The sequence below is a fragment of the Apteryx rowi genome, unplaced genomic scaffold (genome assembly GCF_003343035.1).
Source record: "Apteryx rowi isolate R43461 unplaced genomic scaffold, aptRow1 scaffold_2, whole genome shotgun sequence".
In the NCBI taxonomy this organism is placed as follows: Eukaryota; Metazoa; Chordata; class Aves; order Apterygiformes; family Apterygidae; genus Apteryx; species Apteryx rowi.
This window is the reverse complement of record NW_020448307.1, coordinates 3,913,312-3,930,171: the sequence shown is the minus strand read 5'-3', so window position 1 is coordinate 3,930,171 and position 16,860 is coordinate 3,913,312. Positions and strand designations below refer to the sequence as shown.

The 16,860-nt window shown below is 37.0% G+C and overlaps 1 protein-coding gene across 1 annotated transcript in view; it reads right to left on the bottom strand.

Annotated features, from left to right (window-relative positions):
* Positions 1-11,659, bottom strand: part of SEC24A (SEC24 homolog A, COPII coat complex component) — a 22,273-nt gene extending 10,614 nt beyond the window's left edge. The window contains exons 1-10 of the mRNA XM_026063179.1: positions 11,118-11,659; positions 8,458-8,634; positions 6,907-6,984; positions 6,434-6,600; positions 5,620-5,792; positions 3,776-3,878; positions 2,823-2,949; positions 2,371-2,480; positions 1,852-1,964; positions 678-796 (exon numbers count right to left, since the gene is read on the bottom strand). Coding sequence (XP_025918964.1) covers positions 678-796; positions 1,852-1,964; positions 2,371-2,480; positions 2,823-2,949; positions 3,776-3,878; positions 5,620-5,792; positions 6,434-6,600; positions 6,907-6,984; positions 8,458-8,634; positions 11,118-11,616 — 1,666 coding nt within the window. The 5' untranslated portion in view covers positions 11,617-11,659. The remainder of the gene's footprint in view (positions 1-677; positions 797-1,851; positions 1,965-2,370; positions 2,481-2,822; positions 2,950-3,775; positions 3,879-5,619; positions 5,793-6,433; positions 6,601-6,906; positions 6,985-8,457; positions 8,635-11,117) is intronic.
* Between the last annotated feature and the right edge of the window lie 5,201 nt (positions 11,660-16,860).

Here is a 16,860-nt window from a genome sequence, read left to right as displayed (position 1 = left end):
AAAAACATGTTTAAGTTATCTTAAAAGAAAAAAAAAAAAAAAGAAAAAAATCACAACAAGCTTTCCCCAATTGTATTTGCTGAATGCCCTCCCCGTTGAAAAGGTATACTAGCAATGTGTAAATCCATTCAAACACAGATTATGTGGATTGGTTGGTTTGTTTCTTCCCCCTCCCACCCCTAAACATAGCTGTGGCTAGAATACCATTTTAGAATAAAAATCAAGAGGATAATAAAGTATATAAAAAAGACATAGGGAAGATCTTCCCAAATTCATTCTACACTGGCCCAATAATATATAGTGAAAGGTGACTTGAAACTAAAGACAGAAGAACAAGCACTAAGCATCAGTCACTACAGAAACTACAGATATTTACTGAGCATCAGTATTTCAATCGATATTATAAGAAAAGTCTAGATAATTGTACAAATTAAACTAAAAGTCAAAAAGGCTGACTTCACGTTTCAAGTCCTGAACGTTACATCTATGAAAGCTAAAAAAAAGTTTCCACAGCATTGCTCAGATATCAGGGGTTTCATAAAAGATCCCAGACGTATGCTACTTCTAAAGCCATTACTAGTGATGTGATCTACAAACTCCCAGCACATATATTTTTTAAATGCTGTCAAAATCAGTAGCTGTTAATAGATACTAATCACAGAAGTTATTCTGCATACCTTCAATATCTGAAACTATAAGCATCTGAGGCTGCGAGAGACCTTCCTGAAGACTGTAGAAATGGATTGTGCTGTCAAATGTTATGAAGCCTATTTTTGTTCTAGTGTTCCCAGGAAGCCTAAAAATCAGACATATGGTGTTCAGCAAGATGAAATTTTATTTCAGCAGTCTTTTTTTTTTTTTTAATCCACTGCACCTGTCCAAGGTTGCTAGCATGTAGCTAGCTTAACAGCTATATTTTTTTGCAACAGCTTGACTAAGCCGTTTTAGACAGAGAGAAAAAAAAAATGGAGCTTTCATTAGAATTACCTAGCAGAAGTTCAAAAATCTTTCCAAAAAAGAGATAAGAAGAAATGGATGAATAATATTTAGAAAGAATAAAGTGTCTCCAGACCAGCAACAGGTGTTTGTAAATTCTTTTAATGGAAACCTTATCCTACAACATGACTCTGTAGGGGAGAATTAGCAGAAGCACAATATTCCAAGACAGCTATGTAAAGTTCTGAAGAAAATAGATGCTCCAGCAAAAAATGCTTTGTACTACTAAGTACTGGACTGCAAAGACTTAACTAGTAGACCCATTTGGAAGTCCAGTGTAACAACCCCTTCCGAAAGGGTTGACAAATGCAAGAATCCCACAGTGAGAATTTGAATTAACTCTTAGCATTTATTTTTTCAAAGCAAGTCAAGTAGAAAGTTGAACATCAGCTCTACTGGATACAGACCTGTCAAAAATAACACAAGCCCAAAGAAGAAATAATCTGCAAAACACCAAGCAGCATTTATGCAAGTTCAACTAACACTTATTTTATGAAAAATAAGTTAGATGGACATGTTCCTTTCAGTAAACACTTATCTAAATTCCATCTTTTAAAAAATACGGTTCAAAAGACTTCATAAATATGATATTTATTCCTTTTGGGGACTTGGAAAGCAGGCAGAAAAGAGCTATACTGAGAAACTTGCCCTAAAATTAACATTTTTATTGGTGCAGCTGCGATGGGAAAAGACTACAGCTCAAAGCTATATTTCTATGCAATATTGGTCATTGCCAGCTACCACTAGGAAGTTTCTCTTCTAGACAGGAAGTTGTGGCATGTTATTGTCTAACATGAGTTTCCTAAGTCCCGAAGAATAAGGAAAATAGAAAAGATTCTAAGAAAAAATACTTACAAGTCAAGATTGTCTAACAAGGTCTTGCAGACTGTATTCAAGTATCCTGTCTCTACTGCATTATGAGAGACATCAAACACAAAGAGGTACACAGGTGGCTGAGGTGGACGTAGCTGAGAAAAGAAAAGATTTCCATTATTTTCAAAGTGACATTTATTAGATTTGTTTTTTCATTCCACTGCAAGTTTAAATTGTGTTAGTTAGAACAGCATACCGATGACTGCTAAAACTTCTTAATGGATCTGTCCCTTATCAGGTAATTCTAGAATTGTGGCTTGCTTCCCAAAGACCTACAAATATCTACATATTCTAAATATAGAAAGATTTTGCCATCATATCTGTTTAGAAATGAAAAATTCCCATCTAAAATTCTTCCCAAGACTTCTTGAGTACGCTCCTTGAGGCAGCAACTGCTCTACTGCACTGGAAAGCATCCCCTATAAAAAGGGTTTTCTTTCCTGACTTGCCTCCGGAAATAAAACAAAGTAAGAGATTGATAAAGAGTAAATAAAGCCTTACCATGTATTCAGATGGAGCCATAAACTCAATAGTAGCATTCTGAACTTCAGGTCTTTTATGAGGTTCTCCATAAGCTCTTGTCACAGGATTATACATGAATTCTTCAGGAACTATGTAGATAAGTTCACAGTATTACTACTTCACACTAGTATTAACTGTGCTGCATTTTAAAACAATTACATCAACTGTTTTGTGTCTGTTGGACAATACTTCTTAGAGAACTATACGGGGTAGGGCAGCTGCTTCGCACCCTAGCAGATGACATTGGGAGACCACTTCAGACTCACTATGGGTCATTAGTGACCACTGTCTCTGTCTATGAGAAACATTTCCCATAAAACACAGCCCCAGCATGACTGATGATCCCTCACAGTATTACAGTCTCAAAGGCCAGGGTTAAAAAGGTTAAGGTTAACATAACAATTTAAGCCATTAAGCACATTTAAGCTTACCGTCATTCACTCTATAGCACAAATTGCATTTCCATCTCCTTTGGTCTAGAAAGCTGACAAAAGGGTTAATATATGTCCGGCAGGAACGGCATCTCACAATAGTACTTGAAGTGACCACTGGCAGTTGCTGGAAAAGAAAAGTTTCCCATTTAAAAACATCAGTGCAGGACAGTTATTTATCTATGATAACAACACTATTTATGCTATGCTTCCCGGTCATCTAGTCAAAGCATACTTGTTTAGAAAGAAGCATTAATGAAGATTTATTTCTGCATCCACACAGCATCTTTACAACTCAATAAGACCACTGGTCAGAGCTGAGCTCTAACCTATTTAGCTGCATATGTTTCTTTTTCAAGTCACTTTAAGTCTTAAATTTTGTATTTATGGTTTAAGACTACTTCCAATTCAAAACAACAACAACAAAGACTAAAACACCCCCACATATTTGGAAAAAACTTAAATCATGGAAAAATAGCAATGTTTAAAAGATGCATTCCTAAGTTCACAATGTCTCCTGAGTATCTGAGAACATCCAAACCCATTTAACTTTATTAATTCTTAAATAAGTTAAAAATTAGTACTCAGTTTGGTATACAGGAAATCAATAGCTACAACTAATAATTATGTGACAAAATAAAGTTTCCCAAGCATTATCATTATTTAAACGTGTTGCCTTATGTCACAGTCTGAGATTTGTGCTGCCTCTGAACTTTGTTGTTGTTGTTAAGTGAGGCTTGCAAGTTTAAAAATGGCAAGGAGAAAAATCTCAGAAAAAAATACTGTGATTTGTACAGAACAGGGAAGTGTCAATTACCAAGGTGTATTTTTCTGGGCCAAGATTAGATAACATACTTGCCCTTCTTTTATAATTCATTGCCTAATTCTGAACTCTAGTAAAGGCATAGCTTCAGCATACTTCAGCATTTAAAATTTTCAATAGTTTGTCATACCGATAAGTCTTTGAAAGGATGAAGCAGGAGCCCCAAAGGAAGTTTGGCTTTATTCAGTAAGGCTTGAGTTTGAGGAATGTTAGTCAGGGTACAGCGGAACAACCTACATGGAGGACAAAGGGTTATTTTCAGAGGCTTTCAGGTAATAAAATGGTGATTTCAGTAGTACATAGCATCCTTTTTACTTTCATGGCTGGTGATAGCAAATTTCCATTTCCAGATAAAGTATCTTTTCCAATTCTGTCAAATCACTCTGATTCAGCCTGAACATGACCCACAGTACGTACTTGGAGTTCTTATGTTACTTTATACCCATGCTGTTTAGGCAAAACTGAGCATCACTTTAGTCAGTCAAGTCAAAGTTAAGCCTAACAATGTTCAAAGTTGCATCAAATCTTTATATGCTAAGTGTTGTTTTGGAAAACCATTTCGAGATGGCCCTATATATCAATTTGAACTTGTGAAGTTTAGAAAGTTGTCTTAAAACTACCAGAAAATTAAAACTATAAACAGTCCTGCAGCCATATCTTCAGAGACTTAAGAACTCAACAGTTTCCAAAAAGTGCAGATGTGCACAGTACATTTTTGAAATTCCAACTCAGCTTGTTTGTATAATCAGTCTTACAAAGATGTTATTTCCTTAATCTGTAAAGCAGGAGTACCTGGTTATATATAAATTTGATTGATTTGTCCAATGAGATTATTTTAACAGCTGTCTACCGGCCTCTTGTTTAACTGTCCATTTACTCTACTGTTTTAAATGGTTATCTTCAATACAGAGCTCACTCATGTTTCTGCATTCACAATGTGTTTGGTATACCTCACTCACGTGGTTTAATTTCTAGTTTATATCTTTTCTGAATCTTACTTATTGCCAGCTATATTGTAAAGTTCTTGTATTGTACCTATTTATAACTGCCTTGCAAACAATATTTTCCTTGTATTTCCAGGTGTTCTACACAGACACAGTTTTCTTGTATACTGTGAGACAGGTTTAGAAAAAGCACTTAGCAGCTGAGAACCCTAACAGGAAGATTATGAGATCCTTTCAGAACTGAGGAGAGAGTTACTTGAATCCACTGGTCTTAGTCTAAAATGAAATTAGCAGGTCATTCAAATTCTGGTGTAGGCACAACATAAAGGAATAATAGCAGCAGCTCAGCTAACTCCCTTAATCTTGGCTACAGAGAAAGGATCATTATCAAGGGAACTTCTAACAGTTTTGTAAATAGCAATGAGGTGCTTAACTGATGGGATTATCTAATTAACCCCCTAAAAACTATTTTTAGGTTTTTTGACAAAAAGCAGCAGCAAGTGGAGACAAATGCTTTCAAAACATTTACAGTAGAACATGGCTGGTTAATTAATGTTATGGTACACATGCAACTGTCACATTTTGACAATCTCTTAAGGCCTTAAAAATATTTCCTGGAGGATTTTTCTAAAGAGTACGTGTGAAGCTTGCTGTCTTCCTTCTTAAGGAAGAAGGAAGCTGTTCACAAAAAAAGAACTATGGCTATTTAATATCACATTCAATTGAATCAATGACATGAGTTATACCATGACAGGAAATTAAGGGATTGTTTCAAGACTAGGAAGTCATCTGCTAATAACTGGGAGATATCAGTGATCTGGAGAGTGTAATGTATACTTTCTGCTGTGTCTTCCTCATTTCAAAGTTTAAAATACTTACAATACTTACCATCTTTATTTTAACAGAGTGAAGCCAGTTTTCAAAGTTTTCTACTCCCACAAAATTAAGAAAGTGTTTTATGAAGAGTTACGTTTACAATTAGGAATTTATACTTTATTTTTGATGAATTATAGCAAATGAATGGTCTTACTCAGGATTACAATTCAGCTTCTGGATGTCTTCATGCAAGTTTGGGACAGGAGCCTGCAAGAGGGTCGTAGGAAGAATATTTCTTTCTTGAAGAAGATTCACAGGTCTTAATCCTTCTTGCTGCAGACTCAGGCCACCCATAGATGCAGTTAAGTGATTAGGGCCTAAAGGAGGCTAAGTCAAATAAATTTTCAGAAGTTAATACAGATTTGGACGAAATCCACAGTTCATTTAAAAAGCAGGCAGATATTTCCATTTCTTTCATTCTGTGTATTAATTGTCATTGTATTATAATAGTATATTTATAAATATTACTTGTTACATAAACTTGGACTTAGGTTTGCAATGTAATGGAGGTAAACATTAGCATACATTTGCTCTAACGCTCTTCAAATACAGAGGCTCAACTGGCAAAAATGCTTCTCAGTTTGCCTTGAAAGTTCAGGAAAAAAAAAAACCCACAAATGTTTCAGCTAACAACAACAGTAACCTGAGGAAAGAAAAATATGCTCAAAGCAGCTGGAAGTTTTTAGAACAGAAATATTCTGCAGAGCTTGGAGGAGAGAACATTTCAGAAGGAGCTTGTGCACAGATTTTCCAAACTGTAATCGAGGTAACAATGAAAGCATTAACTTCTGGCCACATCTACGGATCCTAAGCAAACGAGGCACTAAACAGTGAACCATAGAAGTAGATTTCCACAGAGGCCTGATACACAGATTACCACAGTTTTCTTTAGCCAAGGGCAGCAGCTTCCCTAGGAGGCTGGTTTAGAGTATTGGGGTAGTAAGGAGACAAAACCAGAAAATTTTTACCTGGTGGAAAGGTTTTGATCCATCTGGGTATTGCAGAGCAGGTGCTTGCATTCCTGGTGCTCCAGGTGGAGAAGTATTTTGGTAGCCTGGTGGCAAGTTAGGATACGAATATCCAACACTTCTACCCATCTTAAGATTCGGGGGGGCAGGAGATGGATGTGTGGTTGCTAGAAGCAGAGAAGACAAATACTTCAAATAAATTCCTGAAGAGCTGCAGCTTGATCAATGCGTTAATACAGTGGGAGAGATTTTGTTTTGATTTTTTTTTTTAAATTAAAGTGTAGACAATTGACAAGTGTCAATTTTGCAGAATCTTGATAATATTTCAAATTCCACATTCAGTTTTCTTTCAAGACAGAAATTGAACAGACTACATACATTCGTACATAAATATTTAAACCTCTATCTTTCCCAAAACTCTTAAAAACAAAGAAGCTATGTAATGGTAAACTTATTTAGTTCCAAAGCCTTACCCATGAGGCCACCTCCTTCTATTGCATCGTAGCTGTTTTGGACCACAGATCCATCACTGGCAGTAGATGTAGCATCACCTATAAAGAAGACAGTCCCAGTAAAACTTTTCCCAAGTTAATAAGAAGTTGTAATAAGGCAAATGAGAAGCAATTCTACTTTCTGGATGAATATGAGGTTATCACAGTTTGGATTTACTTTGTTTCTGTCCCAGGACAAAGTTGAATTAAATATACCTCTTAGTATAAGTCTCACATGTGGTCTCCGTATTAATGTGACCTCAAAGGACATTCATAAAGACCCCACAAGCCTTTCTGAAGGAAAAATAATAAAAAACTCCTATACTTCTGCTTGACTAAACTGTTAAGTTACTTTAAAATTAAGGATTCTCCATAGATTCCAAGTTAACATGCAGTAAGGTGTCAGATACTATTCCTGCTCAGGCGAAGTGTGTGTAGGTTCGCTGCAGTTTTCAAAGCATTTTCAAATTTAGGTACCGAGTTCCCAGAAGAAATTTTTCACTAACAGCACATGGAAACATCAAACTTCTTTCACTTATACACTCAGTCCGGTGCTCTTTACTGAAAAGCAGAAGTTCCGATATGGTCACAAACCAATCAAGATGCAAGTTCCAGTCGAGATAAAAACCTTGAAACTGAGAAGGTATTCCCAAAGTACAGCTTATGCTAAGCTTACTATGTCTTAAAAGAGAGAAACAAATACCTATCACTAAGGAAAAATATGCACCCTATTATATCTTGTCATTAAAACCTCCAAACATGACCCAATTAAATGAACTTACTGCTACATTATACACTGAATGCTGCTGGTAAGAAGCAGTCAACCCACTTCACAGGCTATACATTTCTCGCTCTCCAGGGGCCTGGAAGTGTTGCATTTTTTCTATCGTGAAGAAAACATTTTCTAGGCAAAAGCAGTTTCTATTGCCTTTCATATGTTCAAAAGTAAGCTAAATCTGAACATACTGTTCTTGCATTCACACCATTACTACACACAAGAAACTGTCACTCTGAACATGCAAGGAACCTTACTGACTACCTTCAGAAAACGAACAAGTCCAAGACGTACATTTCAATGCTTTAAACAGAAGGGAAAGGTATGGCTACATAAATGGGCAAGGAATAGCAGAGTCTGCATTTTAATTTTCTCTACAGAATAAAATGATACAAGAAGTAGTATACAGATTGCATCCTCCGTAGCAGTCAGGGATGCAGAGAAAACAGACTTTCTCAATACTATTTTAGAACACCGAGAAAGAAGAGATGGCGACCACAGGAGACATGGATGTGTCAAACACCACTTATGAATAGATTTGGAACAGTCAACTTTTTTTTTTTTTCTAAACAACTGCCAACAGGAAATACTTTGCTTCCTTCCAAGCCCTTACCTGTTCCTTTCAGATAAAGTTATGCTGCATTAGTATCAATTTTACTATACGAGTCCCTAATAAAAACAGGACACTTGACTTTGTAGGCTGTATATTAGAGCAAGTTGTAATGTTCGAGTTCAGCAGAAAGAGCAAATCTGTTTACCTTCTCGATTTGCAGATGAATTTAGCAGAGACTGCGATACAGAGCTATTAGGTGGTCCTGCTGTCAGTGTTGATGGCCTAATTAAAGGTGGACCACCAACTGGAGGGGGTCCCAAAGGTGGCCTTGAAGGAGGGTGGAGTGGAGGTAAAGGCTGAGTCACTGGTGGGGGTGCAGATCCTGTGAAGAGAATCATTTTTAAAATGAGTTTAACCAAACTGAAAAGTCATAAAACTTTTTTTAATAAGACACACAGACTGAACTGTAAATATTCCTCTTATTCAAATAATAAGCAGCATCAGATACAGTGTAAAAGGTTTTACAACTTCAGGTTGTTTCTGACGTATTCCCAAAACACTAGGTCCTGTAGCTGTTATCCACGATCTCTTTCAGTTATATGTGCTGATTGTTGGTAAGAATTTCAAGGGGCACAGAAAACAACCTGATTTCAATTACTCAGTTTGGACTTCATAAAATTATAATATAGTCCCACACTAGACAGAGTATAGTGAACTAGTAAGAGTTGAAACAGAGTCCTTCTGACAGAATGCTCATCTTTAGTAAGTTTATGCAAAACAACAACATACAGATTCTGTAGCTACTTAAAGTACATAGGAAAGAAGATTTCACACGGGAAAACCATCAGCAACAAGTAGTTTGTATAAACCTATTATGCCAGTGTGAGGTGCTTTGCTTTAAAATATTTAACTCTCCAAATTAAAAAAAAGGAAAGTTTATCGCTGTATTTTGAAGTTCTAAAAACAATTTGTAACTTTTTGCAGAAAGCTCTGAATGGGGAAAAAAATCACTACCTTCTTTCCTCTAGGACTTTCTCAAGCTGAGACATTCAGAAACCCTACTGCTTTTCTCCCCTTAGAGAAATGCCAAATCCTAGGTGTACCTTTGCCCCTTTGTTCCCCATTATTCCTGGGGACAGTATGTCTGCCCTTAGTTAACTCTAGGAATACACCAGTGTGCTTTAGATAAATACAAAAGTTAGCCTTCAAAAGGTAAGACCAAATTGTCCAGCATCATCAGGTCTTAACATGGCACAGAAGCTCACAAACCATACATGAAAGTATATTGAAGAATTCCACACCACACAGAACATTCAACTTCATGAGATGAATCTGCATGGTATGGTCAGATTTAAGTGAAAAGGAAGAAGAAAAGAAGAGGAAGAAAAAAAAAAATCTAGTGAAATTATCTGATTGATGACTTAATGTTGGATACTGCAAAGCAAATTAGCAATTGTTATATGCAAGTAATACTATTACAGAACTTGGAAGAGATTTTGTTCCTCTGAGAAGCTGTTCAAAGTTAGCCATGCAGGCAGAAAGCTAGCAGACCTTTGTTCCAACTACAGAAGAAGCATGATCAGCAAAATAAGCTATATTAATTTTAACAGTGATCATTGTTCTACAAAAAATTAGCAAGGAAATTGCTCAGGAGGATTCACCATCGCGTGGATATAAGAATTCTCCTGTTTCAGTCATTCATTCTTATTCCCTATACCACTTAATGAAATTTCACATCATTTTCTTCCCCCACTCTGAGGTACTAATTGTTTACTCCAATAAGCTGTCTGAAAAAGTTTCATGAATTTTATGAGTTTAAGATGGTTTGAAAATCGTAACACTATTAGCTGGGCATATAACAAGAAATTAACATCAAGAGAGATATTTAATATGAGGTCAGAAGCATTTTACAAGAAAAAAATATTTGTTTTAACATTTAAAATATTTCTGTGTGCAGCTCCTGTTAGCATGCTCAGAGGGAAAGATAGTTAGAAAAAACTCTGTAATAGCAAACAACCGTTTGGTAAAGAGAAACTGGAGTACGAGTTTGTTACCACAATATTCACAGGTTACATAAGAAAGCTGTTAGTGTTATCAAAGCTTTTAGCCGTTGCCTACACCAGCACACAAGAGACCAAAACAGAACACAGACTACAGAGGTGATAATTCTTTGCATCTCACACTTTCAGAATACTTTCTAAAGACTAACAATTAATATTGGATAGTGAAAACTGCAAGTTTATCTAAAGAAAGCTTTCCATTCAACAGGCCTCTATTTCAATGGCATGGAATACTTTCCGGTTTTGTTTCCAGGCTGTACTCAAGTCGTTTGTACTATCCTGACTGAGGCTGTTCTGAAAACGCCCAAAATTAAGTGATTAATAGAAAGGCCAACAAGGTTTTAAGCTGCAAAAAAACCCCCAAAACAACCCCCCCACACACACTCACTAAACAGGACTACAGTTTTCAGTTGTGAAGTCCAGAAGTCCCCAACTGACAGAAGCATGCAAATGCTCCAACAGCCACCCCAAAGAATGGTGAAGGCAACAGAAACAGCATTACCCACACATAGCTTCCCAAACAAGACACCATTCAGGAATTACCTGCTTGAGTCACGCAAGCCAAACCTAAATGCCTGAACTGCACACAAAACTTTCATTTCAAACCCAAAGAAGTCATCCCCAGTATTTGTGATGTGCATTTTCTCATAGTATCTGTTTTGACAATCCAGTTCTACAAACAAATAGCTGCTGCAGAATAAATTCTATATTCTCTTTTTAAAATGGAAACAGAAAAAGGGACATTAGCAGTCATTTTAAAAAAACAAACAAAAACAAAACAGAAGAGTTGAAGAGTTATGGTTACCTGGCTTCATATAGCTGTTCTGAAGCGGAGGACCTCCTGGAGAAGCAGCATATTGATAACTTCCTGGAGGATTTGTATTTCCTGATAATGATGGTGATTGAGTTGATACTGTCCCTGTCACATGAGCCAAATGGCTTGTTTGAGACCCAACTGGATGGCTCACAGGAGTCTGGCTATACTGCCAGTTTGAAAGCACTGGTGGGCTAGCTCCAGGAGGAAAGCTACCAGCAGATGATACAACAGCTGAGTTTTGTAGCGCAGGCGGCAGCACTTGTGGAACAGAACCCGTTTGTTGCACTGGTGACCCAGATAGAGGTGCCACTGGTGGTCTATTGAGAATCTGTCCAGGTCCTTGATAGTTATTTAATTGAGAAGCAATCTGAGAGCCACTATAGTTATACTGTCCAGAAGACTGATGTGGAGGAACCTTGGCTGGCATCTGATGGGAATATGATCCTGGAACTGAAGGGTTATACCCCTGGCCATCTGGTGAATGCATCAGCTGATTTTGAACAGGACCTGGAAGATAAAAACCTTTAAAATGTCAGTGTTGTGTATGACTTCTGAAAATAAGAGATGTTCCTGATAATCTCTTTCCCTAAGATTTTATTAATCTCTAAGCCATAAAATTTTTTTTAAACAATAATCCAGGTATAAGTGACAGAGGTACTGCTACAGAAGACATGAATTCCATAGTATTTTGCTATCAACACTTAGATCTTTGTTTAGTTATTTTTACCATTGCTTTCTATAACATTGCAACTCACTAAACATTTCAATGTCTGAGCATAATCCATGATCCTAGACTGAAATTCACACACAATACTATTTCTATCCTCAGAAACACCCAAAGGCAAGCCAACCATAGACTAGTGCTCTCCCACACAACTGGCAGTAGGACAAAGCAGCAGACTGAAAGCAAAAGGATATCTTACATAACAACTTAGTTTCACTTGAAGAGCGACAACAACTTAAACTTTAAAGGAAAGACATGAACAGCCAGTATCAGCATAGGTCACCATGCTATTTCTCAAATGACAAAGTTAACCTATGAAAGTTTCTGTAGTTAATTTTAGTAAGAGAACTATTCATACATATGCTACTCATGTAAAAAGCCAGGTGGTCAGGAACATGGAATGAAGGATAAAAGTATCATAAAATAATTCACAAATCAGGAAGAGAAAACTTGATAGCTTGACTTGATAGGGAGACAATATAAATTTTCCAAGTGAAATCCTTTTGACTGAGCCAAATATACTAGATAAAGTATGACACTGCCAATCATGACTGCTTAAAGATCATTAAAATATTTTCTGACATTGTATTATTTTCATTTATTTTAGCCAGTCACACTGTGGCTTTTTTTTTTTAACCTCTAAAGGCAGTTTGAATATTGGAGACATTTCAAATACAGATTTAAGTGTCTGTAAGCAAAGAAGATCCTCTTCTTGGTTTTCAGCTTAAGATTCTGTTCTTTGCAGCCTTGTACTACTCAGATTTTCAGAATTGGTTAAGTTTTAGGACAATGTTTTTTTGAACCTATAAAAACCAAGACACTTATTTTCCATACCAGAAACCCCTGAAGGATTCAACACTATGTTAAATTTTCAAAAACACACCACATAGATGTGTGTATATATTTCATATAACAGTACTGGAAATTGCTGCCACCAGAACAAAAGTCACATTTCATTTAACATTAAAGAAGGCTGGTTTTCCAAACTGCTGAAACATTCTAGTTAATTTTCAAAAGGTGAGAAAGTTCACATTTCCAGGTTGGAACAACTCTGAACTCAGACATTTATGATAGTAAAATAAGTTAACTACAGAACACATTGAAAAACCTAGTTAAGACAAATAGTGCTGCTGTCATTCAACTCATCATTCCTTAGATAGGCTTAAGTTACCATTCACAGCCAGCTGTTACCTCACAGAATATTGTACATATTAATGCTAATTACATAGTCAAGGTAGTGCTAGAGTGCTAGTGACCTCATCCTCACTGTCTCTGTTATTAGTGCACAAGTAAGTACCATGCTATTCTCTACCTATTAATCACAATTTGTAATCTACATTCCAGTTAAGATATCCCGTTATTCCCCTTGTCCTTACAAGGCCGGTCATTAGTCTTAGTAATAATATCCTAAAATCGATAATGTCTAAACAAAAAGCTTGCAAAACATGAAGATTGTAACAATCATGACTCATCTTTGAGAGCTATCCTGCAGCACGCAGACAAGTTTTTACAATGGATTTTGTAAACAGACTGTTAAATTTAACTTGCTAACTCTAATGACTAGGACTTATGAGATGACAAGCATCCCAACTGCATCACCATGTATATCGATACACTAACATTACAATAAATTGTACAAAAGATACAGAGCAAATACTAATTAATTTCATAACTTTATTTTTCACCTTAGGGCATGACTCTCTAGCCCGGTCAGGAATCAGAGTATTTTGATTGCTCTTTTAGATACTGCTTTCCCTGAAGTTTGAGGATAAGGTAATGAAAGTCAGGTAAAACCTGAAAATGAATGATCCAGTACTTTCTAAGGCACTTTAAAAATCTAATTCAACACAGCATAATATTCTCAACTTCCCTTTTTATTTTTAAAGTCAGAAGCACTACAAAAAGTCTCAATAGCCTACGCTCAGTTCATGTTTTCAAGACATGCCTGCATGAATCTGCCAACAAAACGAAAGCAACAGCACTGAGGGGTGTGAACCCTTTTCAATGACCTTTACAGTTAGTTGCACAAAGACTTCTCAGAACTTGCTATTTTGCTGCTGTCGGGTACTAGTCTTGACCTGACCTCTTTACTGAGACCTGTCAGAAAGCATATAGGCTCTCCAGCTTTCTCCATATGCTGCTTGTTTCCTGTTCTGTTCTATGAAGCCCAGGAACCAACAAGGAATTCAGTGTAGGCTGAAGATCACCTGCACAACAGCAAACCAGCTAAGGCTCAGAATACCAGAGAGATGAGTTAGCAACACAAGAAAGGCCACCTGTTTAACAATGAAAGAAATCTGTATAAAAACACAAGGTCATTCAATATATCTAAGAGATCAGGAATAGCACTAGAATATATAAATGTTGCTTACTAGTTTTACACAAAGGGTCAAAATATTAGCATGCTAGGCTAGGATTCAAGTTCTATTCTCTGATATACAGAATTTCAGCATTACTTACTCCAAGCCAGTTATTCTGTGTGTTGCTTTCACCAATTGCAACCTCCTCAACCTTTAGGGAGGTACAACACAAATACATTAAAAAGCTGAATTCTAATCGAACTACCATGGAAATGATCACCACCACTGCCCAGTTCAGCCAAGTTTGGCCTCCTGTTTTGCAAGCACATGGAGACCTGACTGAAGCCAAACGCTTCTAAAGCATCTCATGACCTCAGAGTGCAATTCGAAGATACCACATGATCACACCAAAACAATTCTAAGAGATCCATTTACATTTAAAGAATGCTCGCTATCTTATTGTTTCTTCTTCACGTTTACACTTAAAATCTATTAATTGGAAAGCAAATTAGCATCCGTATTCTATATTCACTTAACTGTAGATTACTATTAAAAGGAAAAACAAAATGAAGTAGAGGAGAGTTGTTACCAAGCAACCCAATGCTCAATACTAAAAAATTTACAGGTCAACATACAGTGCTGCTATAATGATTTACTGCCTTTACTGGACACATGAGCTCAGGGAGTTACCTGCAAAAAGTAAGGTGAACAAAAAGTTGAGAGAAAGAGCTGACATTTATATAACAATTTATATTCTGTGGACAGCTTTCTTACCACATGCACCATTGTAAGTATTATAATAGTATTCCTAAAATGTGCTCCAGACTGTTTTTAAAAGATATTATTTTTACTGTATAAGTCAAGGGTCACAGCACCTTCTCAACATACGTTTCAAACAATACTAAGAACAGTTCATGCTTGAATAATCTAATTTATTCAAAGGCCAGTAACCCAAACCAGATCTCTAACATACCATAACAACTGCTTTAATTTTATTACCTTGTGTTCGCATAACTCTAAATTTCAGTTCTTTATTTTTTATACACCTGACTGCCTGACAGTCTGAAATTTCTTCTCCTTCTCCAGCTGTCTTCCCAAAACTTCCAGTATGTCCTTAACCAAGCTGTAGCAAAATCAGCAAATATAAAATGATGCCAGTATGCAAACCAGCCCACTTTGTTACTTCATTAGCTAATGTTCTTTATTTTGTGCATTCTCTACTTAGATCATAAACTCATCAGAATAGAGGCTCTCTTTTCAGACTGTATTTTATATGCTTCCCACATTGCTGACTCTATAAGCAACTGTACAGTTGTTTGTAAAATGTCATTTTGTAGATGACTTTGAGGAATAGTAATAAGCTGCCTGCGAAGGGGGAGGGGGAAGACAAGTCAAATGATCTAATTACTCATGTCTAAAGCAGAAAATTCAAAAGATCTCATTATAACTGAATTGTTTATGATGCAGAATAACCACAGAAACACAGAAAAGTATGTCATTAAAGAATGAAGTACAGAGGATACTCTATGTATATGTGAAATTAGGAAATACTCCCAACAGCACAGATTTTCACACAAGGAGAGAAAACTAAGATGCAGAGGAGGCAAGGCTCTCCTTGTATTGCTTTCTTCCCAGCTCAAAAGGTTAGTTAGCAAGTCATTCAGTTTCACTACCTTTTTTTAGTGCAAGATATATTTTGAGGGGAAGAAAGAGTCAAGGCTTTTCCAGATTACAGCATATCGAACAAGAGCAAGTTAGTTTTACGTGAACGACAAGATAAAAAAAAAAAAAATCACAATGAGCTTCAGTCTGAACTAACAAGGTCCTCCCACTGCGAATGATAACCACAGTGCCACATGTACAGCCAGGTTCCAAAGGGTCAGAAACTCCAGCGACTGTCTCAATTTTAACACGGTCAGGGATACGTTCTAAAATAGTAAGGCTGAGGCAATTCATTTAACACATTTTACCTAATTAGCACAAGTATGGATTGTTCTGAAAGCCATTTTTGCCAGTTTATAAGCTGAGAGACATGGGGGGGGAAAAAAAGAAAAAAAAAAGGATTTCGGGATACTTTTGTCATTAAGAGGTCAACAGCAAAAAATCTGAATAATTATTATTTTACCTGATGAATAACTGTATGTTTTTTTTCCATAGCAACACTTAACAGGACATACCTAAAATAACAGGTCGTCAAGTTTCCTACTTGTGGCAACTCCTGATAGCTTGCGTTTTCGAAACATTAAGCTTACTACCCGCTAGTAGTGCACGTAAACAGCAGCACGTAGGCATCACCAAGACGTGGAGCCCGCGTCCTCTTTCAGATCGCTTTATGCTCCAGTACGGGGGGCATAAGAAATCAGCAATCGCATCCCCCCCCCCTTTTTTTTTTTTTAATTTAACCACGTTTTCCTCTAAGACGCAGGTAACTACGACGAGATGAATGTGTGTGAAGCTACACGGAGTGTTGTTATTGAGGCAGCGAAACCTCGAGACTGAAACGAAGCTCCTCGACCCCGCTCGCTCCCCCATATTTTTAATTAAACTAGCCAAACTGCCAAGCAACTGGAACACGAGAGGGCTGAAACACCCATCGACCTACCCACCGCACGCAGATGAAAAAAAAAAAGCCTCCCTGGCGCGGTGCGGGGTCCGCACCGACCTCCCGCCGCCCGGGGCCGAGGCGGAGGCCTCCCCGCGGGCAGCC